The sequence below is a fragment of the Pseudonaja textilis genome, chromosome 13, assembly GCF_049901715.1.
Source record: "Pseudonaja textilis isolate UNSWEBS1 chromosome 13, rPseTex1.2, whole genome shotgun sequence".
Taxonomy (NCBI): Eukaryota; Metazoa; Chordata; class Lepidosauria; order Squamata; family Elapidae; genus Pseudonaja; species Pseudonaja textilis.
In genome coordinates, this window is record NC_142002.1 from 16550328 (window position 1) to 16564842 (window position 14515).

Consider the following 14515-nt stretch of genomic DNA (forward strand, 5'->3'; position numbering starts at 1 on the left):
GACCAAACTAGAAGAAGCGCTAGCATTCTCGGTTCTGCTCCCTTTTCTCATCTCTGCTTCACACTGCTGACTCATACTTAGCTTGCAGTCAACCAAGCCCCAAGGTTCTTCTCAGATGCAATGCCAGCAATTTGGAATCACCCATCTTGAATTTCTACATCTGAGCTGGCCTGCCAAAATGCAAAACCCACCTGTTCTTCGTCCTGATGGAATTTAGACTAGAAGAGCAATGGCTGCTTGCAGACCGGATATTTCTTCATCCTGTTTTACAGGAAGTCAAGACATCATTACCCCCTATTAGTAACCTCACCCCTTTCTCCATGACTTATTCTATCACTGTGCTTCTCTTTGGGGAATATATCTATGGCGAAGACATGATGGACCTGGTCTTTTCACTGTTGGTCCCTCAAATCCTACCCCTATGTCGCTTATCTAGAAGGTCCAAATGTGATGGACCCAATATCTTATCTCCAGATGTTTTTCTGCAGACACTTGGCTCATCTAGGCAGTCTCGTCTTGGAGATGTAATGAGTTAGGATGGGAGAGACTGAGCAGATGAGGAGATGTTGACCAAGACCATCCTTTCCCTTTCCTAAGCCATTTTTCTTCGACATCGCTGGAGCCAAGGAAAAGCTTAAAGACACAAGAAGAGCTGGATAGACCAAGTCCATATTTTATTCATTCCAGCCTTCGCCCATTATCTCTGGGAATTTAAGCCCCATGGTTTGCTTTGTACAAAGGGTGTTATTTCCATATCTCTCAAGGTTAAATGTTTGTGATGGCCCTGCGTGCTGTATGAATTTACTTTGCACATTAGATTTAAATTAGATTAACAGAGTTGGAAGGGACCTTGTAGGTCATCTCGTCCAACTCCACACCCAAGCAGAAGACCCTACACCATTTGTGACAAATCTCTTCTTGAAAGTCTCCAGTGATGAAGCCCCCATAACTTCTGAAGGCAACTTCTCTTCCATGGGTTGATTGTTCTCACTGTCAGAAAATTTCTCCTTATTTCCAGGTTGAATCTCTCCTTGTTCAGCTTCCATCCATTATTCCTCGTCTGGCCTTCAGGTCCTTCAGAAAATAGCTTGACCCCCTCCTCCTCTCTGTGGCAGCCCCTCAAAAATTGAAACACTGCTATCATGTCTCCCTTGGTCCTTCTCTTCACTAGACTAGCCAGGCCCAGTTCCTGCAACCGTTCTTCATATGTTTTAGTCTCCAGTCCCCTAATCCTCCTGGTTGCTCTTCTCTGCACTTTTTCTAGAGTCTCAACATCTTTTTTATAGTGTGGTGATCAAGACTGGATGCAGGACTTTCGGTGTGCTCTTACATAAAACAGAAAAGAATATCCACATGAACCAAAGAAACAAAATGTTAAGAACAGCTATCTATAAAGGAGAACATCTGTAGCTCACCATTGAAATGAGTTCTTGATGCTCTCTGCTCTTAGTTTGTTGAACCAAACTCAGAGAGCATCAAGGATCCCTCAGTTATTGCCTATACACTTATTAAGCAAAGTTATACATAAAGTTGCTTCTTTGACCCACTCAATCTCATTCCTGAATCTTGCATCTCTCAAAAGGCCACCCAAACTCTTCTTTCTTAGCTGACCTACCTGATCAGAATGTATCTAATCAGAATGTATCTAATCTTCCAATAATCTTTGGCAGTGATTAGAAGAGAGCAAATGTCATGTAAGAGCCACTGTACACTCAAAATTGGCTCATAATAACATGCACGCAAGGGAAGTGATGTCTGGGATGGATCGACCTAAAATTTGACACGAGGATCAGTTAAAAAAGAAGAAGAAGCTATTGTTTGTGAAACGTGGTGCCAATTTTATATCAAAGCTTTACAAGGTTACGGACAAAGTAATGTCATTGTTTATGAGGAATAGCTACACAGGGCATTGCTTTTCTGGCTAATATTTGGACAAATGAAACACGAGTTGTTTTCAGATCGATAGAGTAGTAATAGGGACCGCCAATACAAATGACAGCTGGAATATCTGGGGTTGGTTTTTTTTTTATAAGCACATAAATCACAAACCAGAGTGATGCCAGCAAATTCATCAAACTAATACGCCCCAGCAAAACTTACAGGCAGCCCTCAACTTACAACTGTTTATTTTGTGACTGCTCCAATTTACAACGCCACTGGAAAAAGTGACTTACTATGATCCCTTTTTCGCACTCGCAACCATTGCGGTATCCCCACAGTCACAAAATTTAGATGCTTGGCAATTGACTCACATTTAGGATGGTTGCAGTGTCCTGGGATTCACTTAATGACCATGTGACTAACTTAATGCCAGGATTCCCAGCAACAACCCCCCTCCCCCCAAATTAAATCATGAGTCTCGAGCCAAACTTCAAAACTAGGTGCAGGACTGTTTTATGAGTTGACGCTTTGCAGCGATTCACTTAATAAACGTGAGGAGAAAGGTCATATAATGGGCCTTTCATTTATTAATAACATTTCATTTTATTCAAGTTTAGCAGCAGAAATTTTGGGCTCAGGTGATCGTAAGTCAAGGACTACCTGTATTCATATTCATAGCCGGGTCCACACAAGACCCAAATCCCTAAACACAGTTACTCTCTTCGTAGGACATCAGGTGCCCAGATGAATAAATCGTATTATATAGCTCAGCAACAAAGACCCTTTTTCACTGCCACCCACTAAGATTGGTACCAAAGACACCGAAGTACCATTTACCCAACCTTACATTAGCCAAGTTTAGGTACAAACTCAACATTTTGGTACAAACTCAACGTTTCGGTACAAACTCAACATTTCGGTACAAACTCAACGGAGACGTGGATCTTGGTGTTGACTGCAAAAATTAAGAGAGGTTCTAAACTAAAATGGGAAGCCTGTTTCAATCTTCCTGGTCTTTTTATTATTATTAATTTTGTGGGAATGGCGGTGGCTCTCAGGTTGGATCCAATATGGATGGACGTGAAGGTGGTGAGAGGGAAAGGAGTGATTTTAGGGGGTCGAAACAGATGTGGAAGGAAGGGAGAATTCCATTGTGGAAAATGAATTCTCTCCCCTGACTCTTCCTTGCTATCGCACAGCCCCAAAGTTGTCCCTGGCTGTGCCCAAACCTCCTCCTTCTGATCCCACCCTACTGCTATGGATCAGAAGGATTTGACGAGAGGGATTTCTTGCTCTTCCTGCCTGCCGTTTTCCCTTCCACCCTTCAGTCACACCGTCCTCCCAGCTCCCGTCTCTTTCCTCCCCCGTGGAACTGGCTGGCAGCGGGTGGGGCTGGCAGATGCCAGCTGAGGAGGAGGAGGAGGAGGAGGAGCAGTTCAGAGTGGTCCAGGGAAGCTGAGTGGCAGCTCTGGTTCAACCATCTCAACTCCCAGGGCCTCCATTTTAACTCGAGAGGGAGAGACCTGGCCTCGGCCACACCTACCCGGGAGGGGGCTCGCTCCCCTCGTGCCAATCCTAGCAAGCCAAGGCCAAAGGACCGTTCTTGCTCACCTCACCACATGTACCCTCCCCCTCCTCCTCCTCCTCCCCCCAAGTGGCTGCCACCCGTCCACACCTGACCGATCTCCACCTCTGTGCACAAAAATAAAAATAAATGGAAAAAAAAAATACTCAATGGCCAACCCAGCATGCGTTCAAAACATCGGCCCCTTCTCACGCCGGAGACGGACTCCGGGAGACATGTGGCCCACAATACAGGCAGACAAGCCCTCCTCCCTCCCTCGCTGGTGGAGGGTCCGGCTTAAGGGGGGGAGGGGGAGCCATGCCAGCTAGCATCCTCCACCCCCGGCATCCGAAGACAATCTCCTCCCCTAAAACACCCAGCCAATTTGCCAGGGCGGGTTGGCGGGTCCCAACCTCTCTCTTCCTCCCTTTTCCTTTCGTGGGATCCTCCCTCCACCCCTCACCCACCCATGAGAGGGTGGTTCTCGCCCCAATTGGACAAGGTTCTCTCCAGAGGGGCTGTGCCACCTGGCAGATCTCCTCCTGATGCCAGGCGGAAGGGCAGGCATCTCCAATAAGCAGAGAGGAAGAGCTGATGGGGAAGGAAGAGAAGAAGGGAGGGAGGGAAGAGAGGAGAGCGATGGGGAAGGAAGGAAGGAAAGAAGGGAGGGAAGGAAGAGAGGGAAGGAAGGAAGGAAAGAAGGAAGGAAGGAAGGGAGGGAAGGAAGGAAGGAAGGAAGGAAGGAAGGAAGGAAGGAAGGAAGGAAGGAAGGAAGGGTTGAGTTGGGTTGGGTTGGGTTGGGTTGGCTGGGCTCGCCTTCGGATTCCAGACAAAGGCCACAAGAGAAACAGACAAAGGCAGAGAGAGAAGGAGGAAGCCACAAAAAAAAGCCCGAGCTTACCTCGACACAGAGGAAGTTGGAGCCGGCGGGCATCCAAACAAGGGGGACCCGGCTGGGAGGGGGGACCAGGAGCTGGGGCAGCTGCATGGTCCCGAGCTCCTTCGGCTGCCACCGCTGCTTTTCGGAGTCAGCGAGAGGAGACAGAGGCACATAGGCGCCCACACACTCGCTCACTTTCTCTCTCTCTCTCTCTCTCGCGCACACACACACACACACACACACGCACGCAGACACACGCAGGCACGCTCTCACACACACTTGCACACGCTCGCACACAGACGCGCACCCAGACGGAGACAGTGAGCTGGCTGTGCTGCTGAATACATCACCGTGTCAGCGCCTGGCAGGGGTGGGGGAGGGGGAGAGTGGGCGTGGGGAAGAGCGCGCCCGGCGTGGCCCAGCGGCGAGCAGCAGCTGGCTCCGTTGGAGGAGGGAAAGCCCCCCTCCATTCCCTCTCTCTCTCCTTCCCTCTTTCATGCACGTTCTCTCTCTCTCTCTAGTTCTCTCTTTCTTTTCTCGCCTTCTCTCTCCTTCTCTTTTTTTCTTCCTCTCACTTTCCCTCTCTCTCATTTCCTCTCTTTCTCTTTCATTCCCTCTCTCCCTTTCTCTTGTATTCTCTCTCCCATACTTACCGTTTCTTTTTCTTCCTCTCATCCTCTCTTTCTAACTTCCTCTCACTTTCCCTCTCTCTCTCTTTCATTCCCTCTCTCTCTTTCTCTTTCTTTTGTTCTCTCTCTCTTCTTTCTCTTGTTCTCTCTCATTCTCTTTTTTCTTCCTCTCACTTTCTCTCTCTCTCATTTCCTCTCTCTTGTTCTCTCTCTCATACGCCCTCTTTCTCCCTCTCATTCTCTTTTTTTCTTCCTCTCACTTTCCCTATCTCTCATTTCCTCTCTCTTGTTCTCTCTCATATGACCTCTCTTTCTCCCTCTCATTCTCTTTTTTCTTCCTCTCACTTTCCTCTCTCTCTTTCTTTCTTTCTCTTTTTCATTCTCTCTCTCTCTTTCTCTTCTCTTTGTTCTCTCTCATTCTCTTTTTCTTCCTCTCCCTCTCCTCTCTCTCCTCTCTCTTGTTCTATCTCTCATACGCCCCTCTTTCTCCCTCTCATTCTCTTTTTCTTCCTCTCACTTTCCTTCTCTCTTCTCTCTTTTCTTCTCTTTCTCTTTCATTCTCTCTCTCTTTCTCTTTCTTTTGTTCTCTCTCTCTCTCATACTTACCGTTTCTTTTTTCCCTCTCATTCTCTTTCTACCTTCCTCTCACTTTCCCTCTCTCTTTCTTTCTCTCTTCTCTCTCTCTCATACTCTCTTTCTCCTTTTCTCCCTCTCCTTTTCTTTCTTTCTCTTTCTTTCCCTTCCCTCTCTTTTTCTCTTTCCCTCTACCCTTCTGTCTGTTTTCCTTCTTCATTCTCTCTCTGTCTCCAACCCTGGTTTCTACATGATCTCCCTGAGTCACAACCAACATTTTAATTAGACCCAAACCTACCTTAGATGGCCTAGTCTAGATTAGAAGGACTGAGAGCCTCTAATCCTATCCCTAATCTTAAAATCTATTTCCTCTCTCCCAATTCTGGTTGCAGGAAATGCCCATTTGAGAAACCTGAGATGGGCTGGGCAGATGTTACACCTGCCTATGTTTTGAGACTACCAAACGGAGATGACCATTTGGTCTTCTTTAGGGATTCGTCCAGTTGTCACTGCTGCTTCTTGACCCCCATGTAGGTTTCTCAAGAGACAAATAAGATGGTCTGCTACTCCCATCTCTTTAAGAACTTGCCACAATTGGTTGTGATCCACACAATCAAAGGCTTTAGCATAGTCAATAAAGCAGAAGTAGATGTTTTTGTGGAACTCCCAAGCTTTCTCCATGATCCAGCATATGTTAGCAATTTGATCTCTAGTTCATCTGCCTCTTCGAAACCCACCCTGTACTTCTGATAGTTCTCGATCTGCATACTGCTGGAGCTTAGCTTGTAGGATTTTAAGCATAACATTAATTTTAATTTTAACCCTAATAATTGTAACCCTGCCAACAAAAGTGCGTAGGGTCAAGGCTATGATTTTTCCAGTTGCAATGTACAGCTGTGAAAGTTGGGCCTTAAGGAAGGCTGAGCATCAAAAAATGGAGGCCTTCGAATTATGGTGCTGGAGAAGAATCCTGTGAGTCCTTCGGACTGAAAGGTGATCCAACCGGTCAGTTCTAGAGAAGATCAACCCTGGCTGCTCTTGAAAAGGCCAGATCCCAGAGATGAAACTCAAAGACTTTGGCCACCTCATGAGAAGGAAGGACTCCCTGGAGAAGAGCCGAATGCTGGGAACGATGGAGGGCAATAGAAGAAGAAGGGGGCAGCAGAGAAGGAGGTGGCTGGATGGAGTCATGGAAGCAGTCAGTTGGCGTGAGCTTAAATGGACTCCAGAAGGACTCTAGAGGACAGGGAGGCCTGGAGGAACATTGTCCATGGGGTTGCAATGGGTCGGATATGACTTCGCAACTAACAACAGCAACAACAAAAGGGACCACATTACAAAAAAGATGTTGAGACTCTAGAAAAAGTACAGAGAAGAGCAACCAGGATGATTAGGGGACTGGAGACTAAAACATATGAAGAACGGTTGCAGGAACGGGGCCTGGCTGGTCTAAGGAAGAGAAGGACCAGAGGAGACAGGAGAGCAGTCTTCCAATATTTGAGGGGCTGCCCCAGAGAGGAGGAAGGGGGTCAAGCTATTTTCTAAAGCCCCCAAAGGCCAGACAAGGAATAATGGATGGAAACTGAACAAGGAGAGATTCAACCTGGAAATAAGGAGGAATTTTCTGATAGTGAGAGCCATCAACCCATGGAACAGAAGTTGCCCTCGGAAGTTGTGGGAGCGTCATCACTTGAGGCTTTCAAGAAGAGGTTGGACTGCCATTTGTCAGAAATGGTGTAGGGTCTCCCGCTTGGGTGGGGGGGGGTGGACTAGATGACCTACAAGGTTCTGATTATCTGTTGTTATCTGATTCTGGAGTTGGCAGAAGGGGAGGAGGGTGTGGGGATGGAGACCAGACCAGGAAGATGGGAACAGAGAGGGCACCCGAAGGGGTAGAACGCACAATTTCTGTGGCCCTTGATCCTTTTTCCTGGTTCCTGTGTTCCATTGGATCATATTTGTGAACTGTGTACTGGCCAAAGAGACTTCATTCAACCACACACACACACACACACACACACACACTAAGCCACCCATGTGCACAAAAATGAACTCAACGAAACACGTCTCAGGAACGCAGCTCTAAAAACTTTAACCTGTGTGTGTGTGTGTGTGCCTGTGTGTGTGTTAGGTAAAGCTAATTATTCTTTTTTCCAAGAGATCAGATGTTTCTCATTCTCTCTTTCTATCCTCACCCTCATTCCATCACTTCTTTTGCATAAATTTTCTTTCTTCTTAAAAACCCATTAAAGATGAATCAACACACACACACCCAGTTACTTTTGACAGACAGGAATTCATACCTGAAACCTTGGTGGCAAATTTAGAATTCCGCTATTTTATTTTTCTACACTCCAGAACCATTTTCTTTCCTCTAGAGGCCACTTTATCTAAAGAGGAAGAAAAAGGTCTTATTTGCTCTTTGATTTAAATGCAGGCATCTGTTCCCATTGTCCTTTGCCCAGCCTTGAACTGGTGCAAATATAATGCTTTTAACCTTGGCTGCAGGTCTTTGGCGTTGCTTAATGCAGGAAGCGCAGCCTTCATTACCGTTGAGTTTCATCTTAACGCCAACCTCGGTCCTTCTTTTGATTGGCAGCCAAGAGGATGGGAAAATCGCTTTCAACTCCCAAAGGGTTCCCAGTGAAACTATGGGCAGTCCTCAACCTAGGATCGCAACTCAGCCCAAAATTTCATGTTGTTAAAGTGAGAAACTTTGTTCGGTGAGTTTTGCCCCATTTGGTGAGTTTTCTCGTCATGCGCGATAAGTGGGTCGCTGCGGTTCTTAGACTAGTAACATTGGTGGTTATGTGAATTGGGCTTCTCCATTCGCTTTGCTTGTCAGATGGTTGCAAAAGTTGTTCACAGGATGGTCATAAATGTGAGTCTGTTGTCAAGCATGTGAATGTAAATCGCATGACCAAGGGGATGCAACAATGGTTGTAAGCACAAAAAAATCACTAAGCTATGTTAGCCAGTACCTACCTTTCTACCTTCCTTCCTTCCTTCCTTCCTTCCTTCCTCTCCTTCCTTCCTTCCTTCCTTCCTTCCTTCCTTCCTTCCTTCCTTCCTTCCTTCCTTCCTTCCTTTCCTTCCTTCCTTCCTCTCTCCCTTCTTCTCCATTTTCCTTCCTTCCTTCCTTCCTCCCTCCCTTCCTTCCTCTCTCCCTTCTCTCTCCATTTTCCTTCCTTCCTTCCTCCCTCCCTCCCTTCCTTCCTCTCTCCCTTCTCTCTCCATTTTCCTTCCTTCCTTTTTCCTTCCTTCCTCTCTCTGTTTCCTTCCTTCTTTCCTCTCTCCCTTCTCTCCCAAATTCCTTCCTTCCTTTTTTCCTTCCTATCTTTCTTCCTTTCCTCTCTCTGTTTCCTTCCTTCCTTCCTTCCTTCCTTCCTTCCTTCCTCTCTCCTTCTCTCTCCATTTCCTTCCTTCCTTTTTCCTTCCTTCCCTCTCTCTGTTTCCTTCCTTCTTCCTCTCTCCTTCTCTCTCCAAATTCCTTCCTTCCTTTTTTCCTTCCTATCTTTCTTCCTTCCCTCTCTCTGTTTCCTTCCTTCCTTCTTTCTTCTTCTCTCTCCATCTTAGTTCCTTCCTTCCTCTCCATCTTCCTTCCTTCCTTTTCCTTCCGTCCTTCCTCTCTTCCTTCCTTCCTTCCTTCCTTCCTTCCTTCCTTCCTTCCTTCCTTCCTTCCTCTCTCCTTCTCTCTCCATCTTCCTTCCTTCCTTCCTTCCTTCCTTCCTTCCTTCCTTCCTTCCTTCCTTCCTTCCTTCCTTCCTTCCTCTCTCTCCCTTCTCTCTCCATCTTCCTTCCTTCCTTCCTTTTTTCCTTCCTTCCTTCCCTTCCTTCCTTTGCTGGAGGAGAAGTCCACCCATTTTAAAGTTGCTGCTCTGATTTGTTATATTGCAACGTTCACTTCTAACGGCTTTAGAAAACAGATTTAGGCAAAACAATCGAGAGTGATGCCTAAGTGGCACAGATGGGCAGAAGGAGGCCAGTCACCCAAAGGATGTAGAGCAGCCTTGGCAATTGGAGTGGACTCCAATTCCCAGAATTATCAGCAATGGCTACGATGGCAGTGGAATTGTAGGAGTTGAAGTCCTTACGCGGAAATGTTTGAAGTTGGGAAATCCCAGTCAAGAGGCAAAATAAAAGAAAGGCAGGTTTCGGTAACTTCAACTTCAGAACTGAAGTTAGGAGACGCACACAAATAATGAAATAAATATCATTTGATTTAATTAATGAACGGGAGCCACTGGGCCTGCTCCGACTCCTTGGAGAAATTTTAGCAATACCCTTAATAATATCCAGAGTTGCTTTGTTTCCCCATCCCCTTGAATTTGCAGAGAATTAACCCAAATGCCAGGCTGAAAATCCAGGTCCTGCCGTTAGACGAGCAAAAAAGTTGAAACCACAGGAGCTACAGAGAAAAACCTGAAACGAAGTGTGAAGGATCCAGGATGGAAAATGATCTCCTATATACCCAGCCTGAGCGGGAAGTTCTGCAACAGAAGGCAGTTGTCTAAACACGCTTCCTGGCACGGAGTAAATCTGGCTCAAATGGGGAGTGGAGGATCCGTCTACCATCTCGGTCTCTTCATGCATCCTGTAATGTGTTGGAGGGAGGTCTTGGTAAAGAGAGCTGGAGATAAGAGACACCACGATTTTCAAACCGTCATCAGGCCAAGTGGTAGAATCTCAGGTTGCAAGAATTCCACTGCAAGAATTTCCATGTGAAACTACCAGTGGGTGAAGATGCCTCGAGGAATTCCGGTTTATACACGCATGGAAGTCATCACAGAACGTATCTGGATTTAATCTGTGCCGATGTTCTCTGCCTTTACTATAAAGCGGGGGTGGGATTCGATTTTTTTTAACGACCGGTTCTGTGGGCGTGGCTCAGTTGGTGGCCGTGGCTTGGTGGTCATGTGATTGGCTGGGTGTGGCCAATTCAACATCACTCACATCGAGGCACGTATCTCCTCGCCTGGCCTCTCGTGACTGTGGGGATGCTGCAACAGTCGTAAGATTCTGCCGAAACGTCGCTACAACTTTAAAAGCACAACTATAATGACGTGGGAAAATACCCGAACAAAGCTGAATACCATATATATATATATTTGTTTTCTTAAGTTTTCGCGGGTACTTACATGTATGGTATTCAGCTTTGTTCGGGTATTTTCCCACGTCATTGTAGTTGTGCTTTTAAAGTTGTAGCAATGTTTAAACACAGAAAAAATGTTTCAATACAGAAGCCTGATCATGGCAGATGAGATTCTGCCAAAACGTTGCTACAACTTTAAAAGCACAACTATAATGACGTGGGAAAATACCCGAACAAAGCTGAATAGCATATATATATATATAAGCCCATGTTGCTAGCAACAGTTCTATGAGTTATGTTTTTTGAGCCAATGAATAGAATCATCCTTTATAGCAGCGGTGGGATTCTACCAGTTCATACCTATTCTCTAGAACCGGTTGTTAACATTCTAAGAAGTTCGGAGAACCGGTAATTAGAAGAAATTACTGGCCTAATCCTGTAAGGAAGGTAGGAAGGAAACATTCTGGTGTTGCTGACAGAAACTGCCCCTCCGTTAACCCTTATTACATTCTTGACAGGACTAGACTTCCTGTCTCAGGAACCTCTCTGGAGATGTTTTCCCCTCCTTTGCTGGTACTTTGCTTGTGTGGAGTGACCATTCAAAGCTACAATGGCACTGAAAAAAGTGACTTATGACCATTTTTCACACTTACGACTGCTTGCTAAGAAAGGGTTTTTCAAAATGACCATCGGATCATTAGTATTTCATTAGTATTTCTTATACAGCAATTAACACGCTCTGATGCTAAGGAGTTCTACTCCCCCCCCTCACCGGAAAAGAACTCTGTTCCAACTGCCAATTGCCTCACATTCCGTTATCTCAGTTCAAACTGGCAGACCAAACTCAGGAGAGGCCTGGGGCTCCTTATGGTACTAAATGCCGCTACCCTACCTAAAATGTCTATGCCTTCCACCTATGGAACTGCTTCCGGACTCAAGGCGGCGGGAGCGATATTCCCTTATGTGTTTCAATCACCGACCACCACTGAGCCAACGGATTGTGAACCAAACTTCTGCTACATAGTCCGATCACAAAGTTTCGTCACAAAGCACGGGTATCCAGCTACCGCTCTATAGTTTACCCATGGCATCGTACCTTTGAATGGTCACTAAATGAGGACTACCTGTATTCTCCAAACGGCAGGAGGGGGGTCACCCGCCCTAGAAAGTTGCTCAAATGGATCCAAAGCCCCTGAGCCCCACCTGGAAGGCCTCGGATGGAGAGAGAGTCTGTTTTAAAAAATCTGGCAAAACAAAAAAGCAAAAAGCGAAAGAAAGAAAGATAACCAGGAGAAAAAGAAAGATAACTTCATGCCACCAGGCGGGTTTCTAAAATAAAGATTAAAATGAAATTCCTCCCCAGTATCCTAGGAAACTGAGAACATGCATAATCACTGCCTTCCTCCTTTCCCAAATTAATCATGATGTTAAGCATTTTCGGGGATTGGTTCTCTGCCAAAAAAAAAAGAAAACTGGGCTACTGAGTGCCAGCTCCAGTTTATTTTTATTTTTTTCCCCCCTTTACCCTCCGTAAGGTCTCAAAACACAGTGTCTCTATTGGACAGGACAGAATAGGCATTGGTGTGTGTGTGTGTGCGTGTGTGTGTGTGTGTGTGTGAGTTTAAGCTGCATTGTCATCCAAACGAAAAGCCTGGAATTTTTAACCAGCAGGACGAGAGTGAAGAGTGCCGCGTTATGAAAAAAAAAACGGTGCTAAGCCAAACAATTATCTTCCCCCCGCTATCCTTTCTCATTCAATCGGAGGCGAGAGAATGGGTTTTTCAGGAAAATTATCCTGCTAAGGAAGGAAGGAATAAATAGCAATTGCAATAGCGCTTATATTCAGCTTCCCAGTCCTTTCCAGCCCCCTCGAAGCGGTTTACAGAGTCGGCCTCTTGCCCTCAACCATCGGGCTCCTCATTTTACCCACCTCGGAAAGGACGGAAGGCCGAGTCCACCTCGAGCCAGTCAGAATCGAACTGCTGGCAGTCGACAGAGTCATCCTGCAATACTGCACTCTAACCACGGCGCGCCCCCCCCCACCCCTCCTCACGGCGCCATGGTTACTAGGGTAACACCATCCGCTCTGATGATGTTACCTAATTGGGTAATGAAACCTCTGCAAAGTAACAGCCAAGCTCAGAGTGGATGCGAAAGGAGCCTTTCGAAGCCAAAGCTAAACAAACCGCATTGCCAAGCTAGCAGAGGGAAACATTTGGGAGTTTGGCTGCCATTGTTTAAGCGGAGGGCTGCAAGTGATCAGTGAGTAATCCAGCTGTGCGGGGAATCTGGCTTCACCCCTAACTCTGTTGACTATGCTGGTCAGGCGGTCGCAAAAGGAGGATGCCCTGACTTTGAGACAGAGCCACTGTCAGAAGCACAAAGCCCGACAGAGGGGAGTTAGGTTGGAAGCAAGACTAATCTATCTATCTATCTATCTATCTATCTATCTATCTATCTATCTATCTATCTATCTATCTATCTATCTATCATCTATCTTTCTTTCTTTCTTTCTTTCTTTCTTTCTTTCTTTCTTTCTTTCTTTCTTTCTTTCTTTCTTTCTTCCTTCCTTCCTTCCTTCCTTTCTTTTTTTCTTTCTGTCTGTCTTTCTTTCTGTCTTTCTTTCTTTCTGTCTGCCTTTCTTTCTTTCTTTCTGTCTTTCTGTCTTTTTCTTTCTGTCTGTCTTTCTTTCTTTCTGTCTTTCTTTCTTTCTGTCTTTCTGTCTTTCTTTCTTTCTTTCTTTCTTTCTTTCTTTCTTTCTTTCTTTCTTTCTTTCTTTCTTTCTTTCTTTCAACACTTCGTTGGGTTTTTCCGTTTATACATAATACTATTACTAATTGAACAATACTGTGACAATACATATATGCATATAAACATCCTATCCAATCTTTCAACCCAACATTTCTAAGTCCAATTAAGGTCTTCTACTGCCCACCCTGGAGGATCTGGAGGAGAGAGAAAGTCAGAAGTGCGCCTGGCTTTCCTTGCTGCGTTCCAGGGAATAACTTGGCCTTTTTTATTCCCAATCAGGGAAGAGAGCAACAGGAAGGACAGGGTTTTATTGTACTTTGATTTTTGCTTGAGCTGCCCTCTCCTGTCTCCCTTTCTGCCTTTCGTCAGGAGGCGCAGGGAGGATCTGTCGACTCCATCTGGAAGAGGAAGATGGATAGGAGAGGAAGTCGGAGGGGGAAGCAAGGCCATTACATAAACAGAGAGGTCAGGGCAGGGCAAATGTTGGGTTTCTCGGCGTCACCCGGCAACGGAGGCATCCAGCAGGACTGCCAAAGACAGCTTCTGCTCAAGGCGTCTCTCGGCCGCGTGTGTACTTGTGCGCACGACAATCACACGCACACACCGGGACAGCCTGTTATATAACCTCTTTCCGCCGATCCTTCGGAGGGGTGTAAAAGCAGGCCTGCTCTGACCAGGGGTTGCCATCAAGGAAAGAGCGAGCCCAGGGCTTGGCTCTTGGAGGAACAGCCTCAGGATGGGTCACCTGCAGCCCTCAGCTTCACGGGGAGAGGCCTCCGTGTTCAGGCGGTCAGTTTGAAGACGAGGAGAAAAAAGGCATGAGAAACAGAAGAAGACACAGTGGAGAGAGAGAGGGGAGGGAGGGAGAGAGGGAGGGAGGGAGAGGGAGGGAGGGAGAAGGAGAGAGAGAAAGAGAGAAAGGGAGGGAGGGAGGGAGAAGGAGAGAGAGAGAGAGAGAAGAGAAAGGGAAGGAGGGAGGGAAGGAGAGAGAGAGAGAAAGGGAGGCAGGAAAGGAGAAGGATAGAGAGAGAGGGACTGAGGAAGAGGGAGGGAGGATAGAAGAAAGAGAGAGAGAAAGAGAGAAAGAGGGAGGGAGGGAGGGAGGGAGAGGGAGAGAGGGAGGGAGGGAAGGAGAAGGAGAAAGA

General features: G+C 46.4%; 1 protein-coding gene across 8 annotated transcripts in view; it reads right to left on the minus strand.

Moving 5' to 3' along the window:
- CELF6 (CUGBP Elav-like family member 6) overlaps positions 1-14515 on the minus strand; it is a 149036-nt gene that overhangs the window by 82268 nt on the left and 52253 nt on the right. Inside the window, exon 1 of one of the 8 annotated variants that reach the window (XM_087941501.1) lies at positions 4347-4715. The exons of 6 other annotated variants lie outside the window; for them this stretch is intronic. In XM_087941501.1, the coding sequence (XP_087797627.1) occupies positions 4347-4433 (87 nt within the window). In that variant the 5' untranslated portion in view covers positions 4434-4715. Of the gene's footprint in view, positions 1-4346; positions 4716-14515 lie in introns of those variants that run through there. One more of the 8 variants, XM_087941500.1, reaches the window with a different exon arrangement.